An 18,333-nucleotide genomic window follows, 5' to 3' on the forward strand; every position below is an offset into this window, starting at 1 on the left:
AAGTGGTCAACATGTTCTTTCCAAGTAGGGCTGAACACTGCAATGTCATCCAAGTATGCCATGCAAAAGTCGTCCATCCCATTCAGAACTTTATTAACCATCCTTTGGAATGTTGCAGGTGCATTCTTTAATCCAAACGGCATTACCTTAAACTGGTAGAGGCCTGCTGGGGTTGAAAATGCAGTTTTCTCCTTGGCATGGTCTGTCAGGGCTATTTGCCAATAGCCTGACGTTAGGTCAAATGTACTGAGGTACTTGGCTGAATCAAGTTTGTCCACCAGCTCATCTGTCTTAGGTAAAGGATGGCCATCAGTCTTTGTGACTGAATTTAGAGCTCTATAGTCCATACAGAATCTCAACTCATCGGATCCTGCCTTTGGCACGAGTACAACTGGACTAGACCATGAACTTGTAGATGGCTCTTTACCCCGAGATCAAGCATCTTCTTGACCTCCTCCTTTATGTGGATTCTTACAGGGTCGGACATCCTGTAACCTCTGCTTTTAACAGGTAAACAGTCACCAGTGAGAATATCATGCTGGCCACAAGGGGTCCAGCCTGGTGATAGTGAAAACAGGGAGGCAAACTGATTTAACAGAAATGTGCACTCCTCCTGTTGCTCCAGTGTCAGATTAGAAGAGAGGTTAACTCCTATCTTTCCATATAAAGGTTGTCCCCTTAGGAGATCAGGTAGAGGTTCGCTCTCCACCTCCTCCTGAGCTGAAGCTAGAAGCAAAGCTCCCACTTCTGGTCTTGAGACATAGGCTTTTAGACGGTTGGTGTGAAAGAGCCTGGGGGCCTACATAGCATTGCCCAAGTCCGCCAAATAATTGACCTTTCCAAGTTTTCCCACAACCTTGAAGGGTCCAATCCATTTTTCCTGTAAGGCCCTCTGCCTTGTAAGTACCATATCTACAACTAGCTGGTCCTGAGTAAACTCAACCATGTTGGCCGTCTGGTCATGACAATGCTTCACCAGAGCCTGACCTGCTTTCAAGTTATCAGATGCTTCTGTCATCATGTGTGTCATTCTCCTCCGGAGACCAAGCAGATAGTCAGTGACTCTCACTGGCTTGGGGGAAGGAGCACTCTCCAACCCCTCCTTAATTAGGGCTAATGGACCTCTAACTGGATGACCATAGAGAAGCTCAAAGGGACTAAATCAAACTCCCTTCTGAGGGACTTCTCTATAAGCAAATAGAAGGCATGGCAGTAGAAGGTCCCACTTTCTTCTAAGGAGTGCCTCTAAGGCACCTATGATGCTCTTCATGTTTCTATTAAACCTCTCTACCAACCCATTCGTCTGGGGATGCAAGGCATTTGAGAAATTATATAGTCACTCCACAGTTTTTCCACATGTCCTGTATGTAGTCGGACATAAAGTTTGATCCCTTGTCAGAGATGACTTCCTTAAGAAAACCTACTCTGGTAAAAATACCAAGGAAGGCCTTAGCAACAGCCTGAGCTATGACAGTCCTCATAGGTATGGCTTCAGGATACCTAGTAGCATGGTCTACTACAACCAATATAAATCGATTGCCTGAAGAGGTTGGAGGTCTAAGGGACCAACAATGTCGATTCCTACACTCTCAAAAGGGACTCCCACCAGTGGGAGAGGCGCCAAGGTTGCCACATTCTTGGCTCCACTCTTGCCAGATGTCCGTTAAGTGTGACAGCTCCTACACAATTTATCTACATCAGACCCCAACTTAGGCCAGTAGAAATATAGAGAAAGCCTTTCCTTGGCCTTCTTAAAGCTTATCTCTAGAGGCGCTACAAGTCGTCTTTAGTCCCCTGGGATAGACTCAGTTGGTTCACTGTAGAAGAGGCCATCTTCCCAGTACAACCTGTGCTTCCCTGGCCCTTGCCTGCCTAGCTGGGAAGCTGCCTGTTGGCAAAGTCCTTCAAGAGTAGGACACTCTCTTTGAGACTCACAGTAGGACTCAAACTACAGGTAACTCAGAACAATGCCATTAGGGCTGCCCTCAACATTCCTAGGAAATTACACATATCTGACACTAGACGGAGCCCCCTTTGCCTCCATGTTGCCCAAAGAATAGCTTTGAAAACTCTCGCTCTGACTTACAAGTGCCAAGCGAACTGCGCTCCTGAATGCCTAGCCATCCGCTTACCGGTTCACACTACTACTCGTCCGCCGACATCTACCCAAGTTCACTCTCTGCGCATACCCAGATTTAAGCTGCAAAAAGCAGGGGGGGGGGGGCAGCTTCCAAGTCTTGGCAGTCAAATTATGGAACACCCTCCCAAATACGCTGATAATCAAGCCTTCCTTCCACTCTTTCAAGCATAAGGTCAAGAAATGGCTCCTTGAGCAAGATCTAGCTGCCGCTCACACATAACTGCTATTATCTATATGATACACCTTATTACCTGTACGTTACCTTGTAAACTGCATTCCTTTTCTAACTTATGTTCCACCAAGAACTGCTCATCTATGTTGTAATTTATGTAACCTATGTAATTCAAGATATGCACCCAGATGCCTACGGGCCGGGTTGCGCAATACATATGGACAAAATACAAATACCTCTGCTGAAGTCTGTCCTACAGGGGCCACCTTCTGCCATTAAAGACTGCAGCTCAGGGTGGTCTTTAAGATCCAGATCTCCAACAGGGGGAAGGTCTTCTAGCAGCTGATTCAACCTTTCCTGGTTGTTCCTCACACTCAGCCTCAGCTGGTGGAGCAGTCACAGGTGTGACTTTGGACAGTCCTCTCGGGGATGTCCTTGTTGGAAGCACAGGAGTGCTCTCTTACTTTTTCTTTGAGACCTTGGGTTTACCCTTTGCTTCCTTCTTAGAAATAGCAGTTAGTAGGTCCTGTGGGCGGGGTGTTCTGTGACATCCTCCGGAGGGTCAGTTACGGGACTCTCTCCGACCTTCCTTGTCTGTTCCTGTTTCCTCTTACTGGGAGGCCTGGGGGCGCTTGATACAACTCCAAGAGTTTTTAAGTCATTCCCCAACAGGACTCTCCCAGGCACCTCACACTGCACACTAACAGGTCTCTTGACAGTCATGTTGTTGCACTGGATGAGAGCTGGTAATCTTGGAGACATTTGAACAGGGCCTCCAGCAAGCTTAGTGAGGCATTTGGGTGCCTTAGGTTTGAAAAACAGATTCATCCACCACTGTAATGCTGGCCACAGTGTCTCTAATGGCAGAGGGTCTCCTGGCCATTTACAAGCACACTGTCCTCCTAATATTCTTGTGTTATCTGGAATTGAATTATAGACATCTAAATTGTGCTGTTCCCACAGACCCAGGACACTAAAGAAAAACTGGCAGAGACTCCAATGGGGTCTTCAGCCAGTAGTTGAAAGTTTCCACTTGCCATTTGTACTCCTCCCTCTGGGGAAAATGCTAAGGAGGCAGTGTGGACCCCTGAAGGTTTAACCTTGCATCTGGGAACCCCTTTCACATGGTCAGTAGACCCACAAGCATAAAATTTTCCAAACGTTTTGACAAACGGGGGTTTCTGCTGACCTCCATCTGGTTTAGCACCAGAGATTTCACTAGCCTGATTCGGTTTCCCTTGTGGCTTATCTTTTTCTGTTTGGGGCCCTCTTTTGGATTGGAGGTATTAGAATTCTCTTTGCCATCTTTCTTTCGCTGCTTCCCATCATTCTTCTTCTGAGTTGCCCCATAATCCTTTTGAGTAGCCCTGTTGGCAACCCACAAGTCAGCAGCTTTAGCTAGTTTCTTTGGATCCATTTCCTTAGAGTCAGCCAAGTGCTGTCTTAACTCAGGAGAGCAGGCATCAAAAATATATTCTAACAAAAATAGATTTCTCATTCCTTCAAAAGTGTTAACTCTGTAACCCTTTACCCGACCATTTAAGTTCTTCAAACATTCACACACCCATGTAGCCCAAGGGGTACCATCATGCTTTTTGAGTGTCCTAAACCTCTTAAGGTACTGGGAAAGAGTTTTCCCAAATCAAGCTATCAAAGCTAGATTCATATCTTCATACTCCAATCTTTCAAGTTCCCCCACCTCCATTACAGCTTCAGTTGTAACCTGGGGGAGCCTAGACAAAAGCCAAGGAATCAACTGAATCCCCGTAAAACCCTGCATCCCATAGTTATATTCAAATGCAGCCAACCAATCAAAAATATCAAGTTTCACCTCATACATACTCACAGCTTCGTTAGGCATGCAAGGTCTCTTAGGACTGGAAGACCTAGAAGACTTTGGGATAGAACCATTTTCAAGAGACAATTTCTTCATTTCAAGAGCAGGATGCATTTCCATTTCTCCCAGTTTGATTTCTTGATGTTTACTTTCAGTTTGCATTTGAAGCCTTTTGAATTCTAACTCAAGTCTATTTTTTTCAAGAGAGACAAATTCAGGGCTAGGTACCGGACCTGGTAGGGTCCCTGTGGTTAAATGTTGAGGCACAAGAGCTTGTTGAGGTGCAGAGGGGCTCACATCCTAAGACTCCTCTAACTCTTCTTGCTCATCAATAACATTAGAGTTAGACTCTGAATCATTATCATCCTCATCAACATTCATTTCCCACATTTGCTGAAGGAGTAGGTGTAACAGACCCACTTCTCAGACTTTGAAATTCCAACAATCTTTCAATCAATTAATTTTTCTTTTAACAGGGAGGTTCCTGACCTTACACATTTCCTTCAGTTGATCTACTGTTAAAATGATAGGGCCTCCTGTCTGTAGTTATCCATATTAGGCATGATAAAATGGCTTTTCTAGTGGTGCTTACCCTTGGGAAGGTTACTATTTGAACAAAATTAAAGCAGAACTCTCAATGTAACAACTCTACAATTTATCCCACTGCTGCCACCAGTGTTAGGCAAAGTTTGCATGCAGTACCCTCTGGGACCACTACACACAACTATGACTACAGGTGTAAGCAAAAGCAACCTATGGTATAAGTCTGTACCACACAGTTTTTGGAAGCAAGCTGAGCAGCCAGGTTTATCTCAAGAGGGAATGTGAGCTGTAATTATGTTACACAGAGGTCTACAATCACAAGTATTCAAATGGACTCTTATACTCAAGGTGTCTTGGTAAAACGCCTATTAATTTATTATAGAGTCAGTTCAAAAACATTCACTAAAAGTAGGCAATCAATATCACACAAAAATATACTACAATACTTCACACTATCTGAGGCATTTAAACTACTTTGAAGGAGGAGCACAATGGCAGTCAGAGGATTTGAAGTAGGAGCAAAAAGGCATAAGTTAATAAAACAAATAGTAGAATTATTCTTAAACAGTGCAAATAGAGTTCACCAGAGGAGCTGTTCCAATGCAAAAGGAAGGTCAAAGTCAATGGGCTATAGTCTTGTATAAGTAAAACGGTTCTGTTAGTTTAAACGGAAAAGTCTTTGCCACGGTTCTCAGAAGTAGTTCATAGAAGAAAGGTTTGTATGTCGGGTCACAAGCTGACTAGGCCTGCAAGTTGCCAAAGTTTCACGCACAGTGAGAGGTAAGTTCTCTCGGTTGGGTTTTCACAGTACCTTATTTTGAAGAAAAAGATGCAGCTGAGGACTTCTGTTCCTGGCAGTTCCTGCAGACCTCGCTGTTCCTGAGCCTCAGCCGTGGGGACAAGAGGGAGGATGTCGGGGGACTCCGGCACTGCACGGGGACTGGCCACAAACCTGGTAAACTGGCAAATCTTTCATTCCGGTAGCTGTCATAAAGCACACAAACTGGTGTCCTTCTCCTTGGCTGTTTGGTTTCCTGCAGCACTCTGAGGAAAATACAACCAGCTCCGAGAATGGTATCCAGGTGGCTTACGATTTGATTGGACCTACCATCTCAAAGGAAGAAGTCGTCCTTGAAAGGCTTCTCTGTCGAGATGAACTTGGTGATTCGGACCTGCAGCAGGGCTTCACCGGGCAAACCAACGGTCCAGGAGTTGCAGCAGTTGTCCTCTTCCAGCTCGTCTTCGGTTCTTTCGATCCAGTGGTAGACTCTGCCTTCCAAACGAAGAGACTCGCCTTTTATTCAGTTCTCTCCCATTCATTCAAGCCAAGCTGCCACTCACCCAGCAGGGTGGCTGTCCTTGCCGGACAGTCAGCCAGCCAATCACGTCAGAGTGCATTTGGGTCTCCTAGGAGACTAAGCACAGGGAGTTTCGGGCACCTCCTTCACTTCCTGCCCACCCCAGACACTCAGGAGCCAGAGGCGGTCTTCAGTCCTAAAGACCACTAAAGGCGTAGGAACAAAGGGACCAAACCTAGTTTGGCACGCAGGTCCTTTCCAAAAAGAAATGGCTAGAAAAAAAGTTCGGGACCCATTTAAACAAAGGAGGCTCAGACGCCATCTTGAAAAACATGGCTCCCGCGGTTTCCCGCTACCGGTCTTCGCGGTCAGGAAAAATCATGGTGGTTCGTTGTAAAACGAATGCCAGCAGCCATTTCGAGAGGAAAGGGTAGCATTGGACTGCTACATGAGTTTCTAGACATAGGGGATACTAGGTAACCTCACCAGCCTCACAAGATAGGGAGTGCTGGGTCTAGGAATTTAAAAAGACTAGTAAAGTCAATTTAACTTTACTTTCTCTGGGAAACAGTAGTTTATCCCAGAGAAGGTATCTAAACCTTGGGACAGCCTAAAAGGCCTCCCTCGAGCACAGGAACAGCGAGATCTGCAGGAACTGCTATTAGCAAGTATTCTCATAAATCTGTCAATTCCTCTCTACCTTAGAGACCCCCAGCTCTTTTGCTAAATTTGGGGACTTTAAACTTATAATTATGTGTGTTTTGCTTGTGTGTTTTTTTTGGTTATGGAGTTTTAGACAACTCCATAGGCATCTTCCTTTCATATGTGTCCCACAGCACCTTCAGTGCAGTGACACAGGGAAGCCATTCACGCTGTCCCAAGGCTTAAATACCTACTCTGGGATAAACTGTTTCCCAGAGAAAGTAAACTGAAATTGACTTTACTAGTCTTTCCTAATTCCTAGACCCAGCACACACTATCTTACAATAGAGTGATGGAGGGGTTACTTAGTATCCCCTATGTCTAGAAACTCATGTAGCAGTCAAATGCTACCATTTCCTCTCGAAATGGCTGGTGGCAGTGGTTTTACAATTAACTACCATGATTTTTCCCGACCGCGAACACCGGTAGCGTTAAATCACGGGAGCCATGTTTTTCAAGATGGGGTCTGAGCCTCCTTTGTTTAAACTGGTCCCAGTCTTCTTTTTTCGCCATTTCTTTTTGGAAAAGTCCTTCTAGTGTTTGTCTCTGCGCACCAAACCAGGTTTGGTCCCTTTGTTCCTATGCCTTTGGCGGGCTTCAGGACTGAAGACTGCCTCAGGCGCCCGAGTGTCTGGGGTGGGCAGGAAGTGAGGGAGGTGCCCGAAACTCCCTGTGCTTAGTCTCCTAGAAGACACAAATGCACTCTGTGGTGATTGGCTAGCTGACTGTTCGGCAAAAACAGCCACCCTGCTGGGTGAGTGGCAGCTAGGCTGGAATGAATGGGAGGAAACCGTTTAAAAGGCGAGTCTCTTGGCTTGGAAGGCAGAGTCGATCACTGGAACTAAAGAACCAAAGACGAGCTAGAAGAAGAGGGCTGCTGCAACTCCTTGACTGTTGTTTTGCCTGGTGAAGCCCGGCTGCAGGTCCGAATCGCAAAGTTCATCTCGACAGAGAAGCCTTTCAAGGACTACTTCTCCCTTTGAGTTGGTGGGACCAATCAACTCGTAAGCCACCTGGACACCATTCTCGGAGCTGGTTGCATTTTCCTCCGAGTGCTGCAGGAAACCGAATAGCCAGGGAGAAGGACACCAGTTTGTGCACTTTAAGACAGCTACCGGAATCGAAGATTTGCCAGCTTTGTGACCAGTCCCTGTGCAGTGCAGGAGCTCCCCGATGTCCTCCCTTTTGTCCCCATGACTGAGGGAACAGCGAGATCTGCAGGAACTGCCAGGAACAGAAGTCTACAGTTGCATCTTTTTCTTCAACATAAAGTACTGTGAAAACCCGACAGAGAACTAACCTCTCACTGCGAAAGTGCGTGAAACTTTGGCAACTTGCAGGCCTAGTCAGCGTGTGACTCGACATATGAATCTTTCTTCTATGAACTAATACTGAGAACTGTGGCAAAGACTTTTCCGTTTAACTACAAGAACCGTTTTTACGGATACAAGACTCTAGCCCATTGACTTTGGCCTACCTATTGCATTGGACCAACTCCTCTGGTGAACTCTATTTGCACAGCGTAAGAGTAACTACTATTCATTTTATTAACTTCTGCCTTTTTGCTCGTACTTCAAATGCTCTGAATGCCATTTTGCTCCTCCTTCAAAGTAGTTTAAATGCCTCTGACCCGGGCAGTGTTAAGTACTGTAGAATATTTTTGTGTGATATCGATTGTCTCATTTTAGTGAATGTTTTCTAAGTGTTTTACCAAGAAACCTTGAGTATAAGAGTCTACTTGAATACTTGTGATTGCAGACCTCTGTGTAACATCATTACAGCTCACATTCCCTCTTGAAATAAGCCTGGCTGCTCAGCTCGCTACCATAAATTGTGTGGTACAGACTTATATCAAAGATTGGTTTTGCTTACACCTTTAGTCATAGTTGTGTGTGGTCCCAGAGGGTACTGCATGCACACTTTGCCTAACAACTGCCAGGAACAGAAGACATCAGCTGCATCCTTTTCTTCATTATAAGGTACTGTGAAATCAGACAGAGAACTTACCTCTCGCAGTGAAAGTGCTTGAAACTTTTGCAACTCACAGGCCTAATCAGCTTGTGACCCAATTTATGATTCTTCTTTCTACTTCTGACTACTTGTGCAGAGACTCTTCTGTTGAACTACCAGAACTGCTTTATCCTATCCAAGACTTTAGCCCATTGACTTTGGCCTAGCCTATTGAATTGAACTGACTCTGCTGGTGAACTCAAAATATCTACATGGTCTAAGAATAAATGTAACCTTTCATGTTCTAATAACCTTTGCTCCTCTCCTCTTGAAAAGTATACTGAAATATTATTAAAGTATATGAGTGTGTTTTATAATTGCCTCCTTCTTATGAATGTTTTATAACTGACAAATAAATGAATAAGTATTTATCAAAGAAACCTTGAGTGTAAGAGTTTACTTGAACATGTGTGATTGTAGACCTCTCATCATTACTGCTCACATTCCCCTCTTGAGATGAGCCTGGCTGCTCAGCTCCACTACCAAAACTGTGTAGTACAGACTTATGCCAAAGGTTGGTTTGCTTACACCTGTAGTCATAGTTGTATGTAGTGGTCCCAAAGGGTACTACATACCAACTCTGCCTAACAGGGTGCCTGCCGATCTTCAAGTTCTGGGGGGAGGTTCTCACTGATATCCCTCATTATCGGAGAACAGGTGGGGCTGGAGCCACTGGTGGTTCTACTGGAATGTACGAGAGGCTTGAACAAGCAAATACGTAGACTGGTCAGGCTCCTTTATGTGCTGGCTCACAGGAGGGTGGCCATGGTGTGGTGGAAAGTTGCCCCGCCTCAGGCATTTGTGTGGCTAAAAGACATAGCTTACTGCAATGACCTTGAATTGGCGTTTATTTGCATCATGCCTCTACACGCTCGGCAGCCTCCGGATGTCTGTGGGCCCTATGTTCTGTACCGATTATCAAATTCGGTTTCGACCCCTAAAGGTGCAGGTTGATGGAATGGTCTGTCTGTGGTAAAGTGGACTACGATGATACCTTCTGTGATTCACCTATGAGAGATAATGTTGTTCTCTGGATGCTTCAATGTTATTGTATTTTATGAAAATACAATAAACAAATTACAAACAAAAAAAACTCGAGGGACTTGCACGAAAGTGTGTCACAGAGCACAAACAGGTGCTCCAGCGTTAAATCGGGGCCAAGCATTAAGCAAAAAGTGTGTGGATGTTCTGACGAGAACAACCAGTGACAATTGGTGCACACACAGAGCCAGGCTTTACCCGGCATAAACAGAAGGTAACAAAAGGAAGTGGTGAGTAAAAAAATAAAAGAAAAAAAAAAGAAAAAGAAGAGGGCTATTTCCGATGCAGGGAAAGGGATTGAGGGGAAAGAGCATGGGAGGCAAGGTATGTGGTGTGGTAGCGCTTTGCGTATGTGGTCCGCTTCTCCTCTCCAAATTCTTAAAAGGGAAATGCCATGGGCTTGCTAAGGCTCCGCTCCCGCCCCTGCTCAGCAAGAACTAATTATAGAGGAAATGGGATGGGACGTAGGAGTGTGCATAAATTCATCTTGTAGTTGTTAAAAAGCATACCTGTGCATAATCACTGTACTGTTGAGCGTAATAGTTTTCCAATGCAGGATGTGAGCTGGCCATCTGAGCAACGGAAGCTTCAATTGTACTGCCCATCATTCTGGCATGGTGTTCAGCGGTGTGGTTCCTTGGCGAAATAGCTGCAGAAGGAACAAGGATAAAAGTTCATTAACACGCGAGCATTGATTTGATTATTTGTTTTTTTCCTGCTAACCACTGAGGAAACAAATGCTTCACAAAAGGTAACATCCTTTTAGTAGTGGATGGTAACAAAAACCCAATGTTCGTAGGAAAGCACGGAAGGCGGCATTAAACAACTAATACAGCAACTACATTAACTGGCGAGTGATCTTAAAACAGTCGATTCAATAAATATGACATCACACATTATACATGACAGTTTAGGTACAGATCATGATACATTCTGTTGTAGAGCACACCCTCATGACTGGGTATATAAAATGGCAAAGTTGAAAGGATATTTGGAAGTTGCTTGTTGAGGTGGCAAAAATAAGTTTGCCTGGTGTTGCATTCATGAGTGAAATATGCATTTTCCAGACTTCTACAAAGACCATGAAAGCGAGGAATTCTGTGAGGTCAAAGATGCTTACAATAGGTTTGACATATAAATGTGCTTGTCATAACATTTCTGCTGTCTTGCTTTTCATCTGCTGAAGAAGACTGACTGGAGTAGGATGTAGTTTAAATATGAGGACGGCCTCCTGTTAAGGTAATTCTTGTAGCAACCTCTCTTGAGGGTGCTTCAACAAGTAACCCTAATGAGAGGCTAACAGACCTGACAAGAAAGGAAAGGCAAACTTCTCTTAAGGTAGGTAACATTGTCAGAGTGACACAGATGAACACTTAGAAGGGGTAGTAGGAAGACACAAAGGTACAATAAGCCCAAACACATCTCTAGAAAATACATCACACTGATAGTGCTACAATGTAAACTTAATACAGTATAAAGTCTGTTAGTTCAAATATGTAATTGACAAATATTAGAATCGATTTCTAAACTTTGCTCTGGTCTGGTGAATAGAGGTTTAGGTTGCCCCACCCTTGTTAGTAAAACATGGGACACTTCTAGGAAGATAGCCAGACCAATTCATAGTTGCTTGGAGAGCAGTCAAGGCTAAGTCTCAAGAGGAGCGAGGGTGATCAGAGGTCTCCGATGAGCACTTACAGTGAAACACCAAGAATTACCATTAGACAGTAGTATATGAAAATATACCACGAAAAAGCTTCTGCTGCCACCAATCCATTCAAAAACATTCCTCAGTGGATGTCTAGGGCTCGGAAACACAAAGATTCCATTGCAATGTACTTTAAGGAACTTTGCGCAATGATAAAAGGTTATCAAAAGTGGCAACAAAGTTGTAAGAATAAGAGAAGCAAAGTTTCTCAGTAATGACAACCTGAAGGACGTTTCAGTTTCCCCCTTAACAATGAGAAAAAGCCCAGGGGAGCACAGCTGAAGGCTCTGTTATGCTGGCAAAAATCAGGTCAGGATGCTAAAACAAAAGCAAAAGTTTTGAGGGGTCCGCAAATAGAGGGAAAGTTGCCTTTTGAGAAAACACCCCTACACTCACCTCTCTCAGATAAAGGACAGGGGGCACAAATCCACCCCTGGATCACTCATGTTCAGGTTGGTTGAACATTATGGACAACCCATCAGCATTGCTATGTTGGACACCTGGCCAGTGCTCAACAGTTAAGCAAAAGCCTTGGAGGCTAATGGACCACCTGTGCAAATTAGTAGTCTCATGCTTCATATTCATCAGCCACTTTAAGGGCCTATGGGAAGTCTGCACAGTGAAGTGGGTCGCATAGAGATAGGGTCTCAGCTTCCAAAGGGCCCAAACGGAAAAATATTCCTTTTCCAACGTGGACCACCTGAGCTCTCTGTCCTTAAGCTGGCGACTGATGAATCCAATAGGGTGCCCCTGCCTTTCTAAGCTAGCTGTGATAGAACAGCACCTATCCCACAGTCACAGGAATCTGTTTGCACAATAAAAGATTTCTGATGGTCAGTGCTAGGTACGTTTTTCTAAAGTCCAACTGGGGGTTAGACTTCATAAGACTTAGCTCTTGGTTTTATGGCCCCAACTTCTAATATAGACCTGAACTACCCATTTCGGTAGAGTGGCAGAGCAGCCACATTTATTTTAGGAGGGAGGAATGTGAGCTGTAGAGAAGTACAAACTAAATCAGCACAGACACATGTCCAAGGAAACACTCACTCAAAGTTATATCACAAATCATTATTTATAAATACACAAGGCACACAAGCAATTCTAATATGCAGCAACTACTAATGACATTCAATTAAACATGGAATACGATTGGAAAAGGAACAATAATGCAGGTGAGTTACTTGTCATGTACTTTTCATATCAACACAAAGAGTGACTTCAGTTAAGGTCAGTAAAAGTACTTCCATTTAACACCTTTGTAATATTCAGTTTAAGGGGAAGTAAAGGTTAGGCGGAACACAGCTTGCAACTGGTAAGTAACAATGTAACAATCTTCAAGAATGGTTTAGGCAGTCTGTTTCCCAAATAGAAATGAGTTCACAGTTCAGGTTGTGGAGGAACAAGCATTGCCCGAGCCAGTAGGATAAAGAAGATGGCCTTTTGGGGAACCAGCAATGCCACAGTCAAATGGACAGCACAGGTTCGGATGAAAATCCTCAGAAAAGTTAAGTCACCAGTCAGATCTTCATGTAGAATGCACAGGAGCTCAAGGTGAGACTTCCTGTAGGAATGGAGTTGAGGTAAAATCCCAAATGTAGAAAACAGCACTCCCAAAGCAAAGGAGCACTGAAAATGGTCTATGGTAAGTGCCCAACCCAAGCCCCACAGTACCTGGTGGGTGAAGTTGAAAATGCTGCAGCATTGTAGACCTGGTTTCCTGCTCCTTGTTCGTGGCAACAAAAGGTGGACTTTGGGTGGGCTTCTGTGGCAGCAATGGAGAGAGGGAGTCGCTAGCAAAGGATTTAGCTCACTCACGTGGCCGGTTGTGGTGCCTTTTCCTTAGCGCCAAGAGAGAAAAGATATCACCTGTTGGATTTTCCTCAGTTTCTCGGTTCTGAAATCGGGTGAGGTGACTTTTGGAAGATCATTCCTACTTCTGGAGGTCCACAAGGATGACTGCGAAGTTTCAGCGAGATTGTTCGGGCCAAAAGGATGCACTCGGAAATGGTCCAGGTACCCCAGGGCTATTGGTGTTCTGCAGCCCGGGAAAGTCACAGGACGTCGGGGATGGCCAAATCGAAGATGGTATTGCGGCACATTGTTCCCACCAGCCCAAAGGAGGAAGTCATCCTTGACAGAGCTTCCCCGTTGAGTTGAATATGGGGCCAGGACAGCAGCAGGGCTTCACTGGTACTTCTGCGGTTGCTGAAGGTACTGTAGGCTTCTCTTCTTCTGCTTCGGATTTCCAATTCCAGTGGTTGACTCTCCCTGTGATACAAAAATCATCGCCTTTTATGCTGGAACCCATTCATTCACTCCAATGGAGCTGTCAATCGCCTGGGGGCTGACTGCCATGCAGGAGAGCCAGCCACCCAGTTCAAACTGGTTTCAGCCAGGCACACCAACAAAGGACAGTGAAGTTTCGGTCCCTCCCTCACTTCCTGCCTTCCCAGACACACTGGAGCCTTGGTGGGCTTCACAAAGGCTTCCAAAGACAAAACACAAAAAGGACCCACCCCACCTGGAATGATAGAAGAGCCCAGAAGGAATTCACAAAAGAAAAATGTCAAAAAAGAACACAGAGGCCATTTGGACAAAATGATCACCCATGGTTGCTGTACTGCAGCTGAGAAATCAGTTTGCAAGTAACCGGCACATAATGGTAGAAAAATCCACTGCCACCAGCCATTTAAGTTTGTTAGTTACTGTAACTAGAAAGTTACTGGAGCAGTGGGAAAGGAGTCACATTGTAACCCCCCAAATCACCCCACAAGGTGGTTTGTGCTGGTTCCACAAAAGTAAAGTTAAGATAAACGTTACCCTACTACTCTTGAGAACATTGGTTCACATTTGTCTCGGGTGGATAGCTCAGGGGCAACATGCTCGCCTTGGAAGCAAGACGACACGGAGCAACACAGGTTCGATCCGCGGGTCCGTGCTTAGAAACCTCTGGGTATTAAGCAGCACTTTTCATATGTAAAGTCAGTTGAAGACTGGCAGACATATGCTGAAGGTTTCTAAATCTGCCTCTGTTTCTTCCCACTCGTCCCCTTTCAGGAATCCTATTTCCATAGGTAGTTCTTTTAGATTTCTAGGGCAATGTCGGGCTAGTTTCTTTACACAAAAAACATGCAGGAGGGGATGGTTTAATTGTTTTAAGTTCCTCTGTCCTGCTTTCCTCTCTACCCTTCGGGCCCGGTCATCTAACTTCTATTCTCTCTTTTGGGATCCACTCTTTGGGTTTAGAGGGCCCTCCCTCTCCATCTGGTACCTGGGATGGTGAGCGGTAAGTGGGTTTGTGATATCTCCGCTCCTCGCTACTGTGTACAGCGTGCAAGTGGTTTACTGCATCTGAGCGGTTCTGGGCAGTTACAACAGCCATGACTAGGGTAAGCCAGTTTAGATGCAACACTGCTTTCTATTCAGAAGGAGGCAAAGAATTGGTGAATTGTTTCAGAATGATAATTTCTACCAATTTTTCCATGGTCGTCTTGTTAATCCAAAGGGATACAGTGTTCATAATGCGTTGCCCCAACTTGAGAGGGGTTTCACTGAGGTTTAATTTAATGGCCCTTAATTTCTGTTGATAGAAGTTACAGGTTTGGCCAACTCTTTTAAGAAGTCCCTCTTTTATGAATATAAAGGTAGCCTCCTGGGCAAGGCTAACTAGCTGGTAGGTGGTGTGTAGTTTGCCTTTCAATAGGAACCCTAATTAAAACATTTTTAGATTCTCTTCCCATTCCAATTGCTCAGCTAATCACTCGAAATTCAAAAAGAATTTCCCTAGGTCTTTGTCTTCCTGTTAAGGCTGTAGCATCCCGTGAGGTAGTAGGGAGTGCTGCAAGTGTGTTGGCCGTGGTCGTGTCAGAGCCCTAAACCTCACTACCTCGCTGGCTTCCTACTCGAGTCAGCGAGCCTTTCTTCCGTTGCTGTTGCAGAGGAGGCGGACCTTGCCTTAAAATCTGTTTGGCAAGCAGAGTGCAGCGAGTGTGTTGGCTGTGTTTGCCGGGTGGTCGGACTCGGGCAGGGACTCAGCACCAATGGTTCGTCCCCCACTGCTATGCCCCTCTTCCATGCGTTTACCTTTGAGCTTGAGTGAAACGAAACCCACACAACAACCCGGTAAGTGTGGATAAATGTGATAAAGCATTTATACGCATTTCCACACGTGCTTTCATAGCACTGCTTCAAGTGTTTTTACACTCCAAAACAAAACAAAAAATTGTTCAATCTCCGACCCATTCCAAAAGTCACATTCATGGCTACCATGCACAACTTGAGAAGTGCGACATTTAAAGAAGAACTAGAACTAGAATCCACCAGTGGCTGTCAAAGTATCCAAAGCAATAAGTCTACGACCCCTCCTACCATTGCAACACTTGCGAAACCAAATTTGGTTGTTTCGACTGTCATGGTAACTGAAAACGATCCAGTCATGGAAGTACTGTTACTTCTGGTGATCTCGCATGTGCCAATACAACTAGTCAAAGACACTATGCACGAGGGGGGCGTGGCTACAGGACCATGTAAGAGGACGTGCTCTCGGAGGAGCTCCTGCTGATCCTGTAAGAATCCGTGTTAAAGGTGCATATGCATGTGCCCCTGATGGATGAAAAGGCATGTGTACGCACATGAGACTATAGTGCGTGGATGCAGCTGCTTGTGAGCCCACAGAATGCAAAGGAGCAGAAGCTTTGAACAATACTAAGATTCCATGACCCGAGGCATAAAATACAAAATGGCAGATGAGGGACAAAGGAATTGAGACGGAGGACCCCTGGACCTGACGCTAAGCTCGAGGTATGAGGAGCCGGAGCGCAAGCCAAGGGAAAGGGCGGAACATAGCTGCGGCACTGTTGGGCACTCCGGACTTATGACACTGAATAAAAATGTAGTGTCGGGAGTGCAGCGTAACGGAAGGGTGCCAGGTGCTCGGCCCGCGTGCGAGATGTGCTGCGAGCCGCTAGATCCGGTGACCCGAGCAGCGGAGATACACAGGCGCCCCATAGCTGGAGTCGGCGTTTAAACAAACCAGACTTATCAATCAAGGAGAGAGAGGGAGCCGCGGCTGTTGCAGCCGAACGCTGGGAAAAGCCTGAAAAAGATACATTGTTGCGCAGGCTAACGTCAACAGTGAGAGCAGGGTCCGGCAGCAGCACAAGGAAATACTTTGAGTTCACCGCAAACCTGGGCGGACTATAATGGGAAAAAGTGAAGCCTGGAACCCACGCAGGGAGGATCTTTCCGTGGGAAGTACAGCATGACCACACTGAAGGACGAAAGGTACGCGGTCCAAGTACTAAACCTCGGGGCTCCTGGTGGAATGAGGGCCCCTGCGGTGCCTGGCCCTGGAGGGAGTTGGACTTGGCAGGAGGCATCGGCCTCTGGAATTATCCAGATTGCCGTATGAGGGGTGGCAGCAGCTGCCCTGGATCGGCACAACAGCGGCGGATGTGTCGGGGCCCAGTGGGTGATGGTACCGGCCGTGATGGAGCCCGTGGCGCTTGGGACTAATATTGGAGGAGTGCACAGATGCCTGGCGTGAGGGATCTCATCTGACACGGGGGCCCGAAAGGACAGTTGCTGTGCCTAAAACTCAGTATGTAGCTGGTCTCCCGATTGGCGTTCATTGAGCGTGGAAGGATGTGGGCCAAACTTGAGGAAACGGGCCCGAAGCACCGCAGCACCCGCAGCAACAGAGCGGCACCCAGCAGGAAGCATTGGCGGAGGTGGGAGGCTTGAGAGCCAGGACCCACGGACACAAAAGAGCTGCACTGGGGCCAGTGACACTGTGCACCAGACGCCAGGACGGAGCAGTGGGCTCAGCAACCTGCGGGAGGGGATGTGAATGTTCATTACACAGTTCCGGGGCCCCTACACATTAAGCCACGAAAGGCGGATACTTGGGGGCGCGCTCGGCGTAGCCTGCCCATGAACTGTGCCCGGTGGAAAGCGCTAAGGACACCACTGCCAGGCGGAAGCCACAGTATCTCGTCGGGGCTCGGGGGCCGATGTGTGGGGCCAGCAGATACGCCTGAGGACCCGAGTCTGGGGGGGCTGGAGCTCGGGGCTTGTGTGGGTTGAAGAAGTCTGCTTCGTCACGTGGGAGGACACAGCCCATTCCAGGAGCAGAGTAGGCGGCCCACAGATACCCCTGACACAGCCTGACTGGGCCCAGATACCAGGAACCGTCTTACTTTACTTGGGCCTGGCGGGCTATAAGCGGTCGGTCTCGCCCACACGGTACTGTCACAGCACGATGACCAACAAACCCCTAAGAACAAAGGGCAAGCAGCGCACGCTCGATGACTACGCCAGAACATCGCTGGCAGCAGAAGGGGCCAGGAGCAAAGACAAAACTCCCGTGGGGGGCACAGACACTATGCGCATGAACCAGGAGATCCTTGCCGCAATTGCAGATCTGAAAGTGGCCTGGGAGACCAAACTGGGACTGGCCATGAACAAATTGAAGATGGCACTGGCGCTCAAAGTCGGGGCGGTACAGGAAGAGGTGAACCTTCTTCGGCAGGATGTCAGGACACTGGCGGAGCGCACGGGGGATCTAGAGAAAGAGATGGCCCGAATACAGGAGACTGCGCAGCCCATAAATCGGAACTTCATGCCATTGTGCAGCGTGTGAGCAATCTAGAAAGCAGGGCGGAGGAGGCGGAGGGAAGTGCCCGAAGAAATAATACTCGCATCGTGGGATTGCCAGAAGGAACTGAGGGGTCTAACCCTACGGAGTATATTGAATCTATGCTGTTGCAGGAGATAACCGGAGGAGTGCTGACCCAGGGGTTTGCTGAGGAAAGAGCACACAGGGCTCTGATGAGGAGACCGCCGCCGGGAACCCCCCCCCCTAGGCCAATGATAGCCAAGATCCTG

General features: G+C 46.5%; 1 protein-coding gene across 4 annotated transcripts in view; it reads right to left on the bottom strand.

Moving 5' to 3' along the window:
• RAVER2 (ribonucleoprotein, PTB binding 2) overlaps positions 1-18,333 on the bottom strand; it is a 1,138,299-nt gene that overhangs the window by 240,831 nt on the left and 879,135 nt on the right. For all 4 annotated transcript variants that reach the window (XM_069641987.1, XM_069641988.1, XM_069641990.1 and 1 more), the window contains exon 11: positions 10,253-10,392. In XM_069641987.1, the coding sequence (XP_069498088.1) occupies positions 10,253-10,392 (140 nt within the window). The remainder of the gene's footprint in view (positions 1-10,252; positions 10,393-18,333) is intronic.

Source organism: Ambystoma mexicanum, chromosome 1q (genome assembly GCF_040938575.1).
Source record: "Ambystoma mexicanum isolate Mex_15411 chromosome 1q, UKY_AmexF1_1, whole genome shotgun sequence".
Classification (NCBI taxonomy): Eukaryota; Metazoa; Chordata; class Amphibia; order Caudata; family Ambystomatidae; genus Ambystoma; species Ambystoma mexicanum.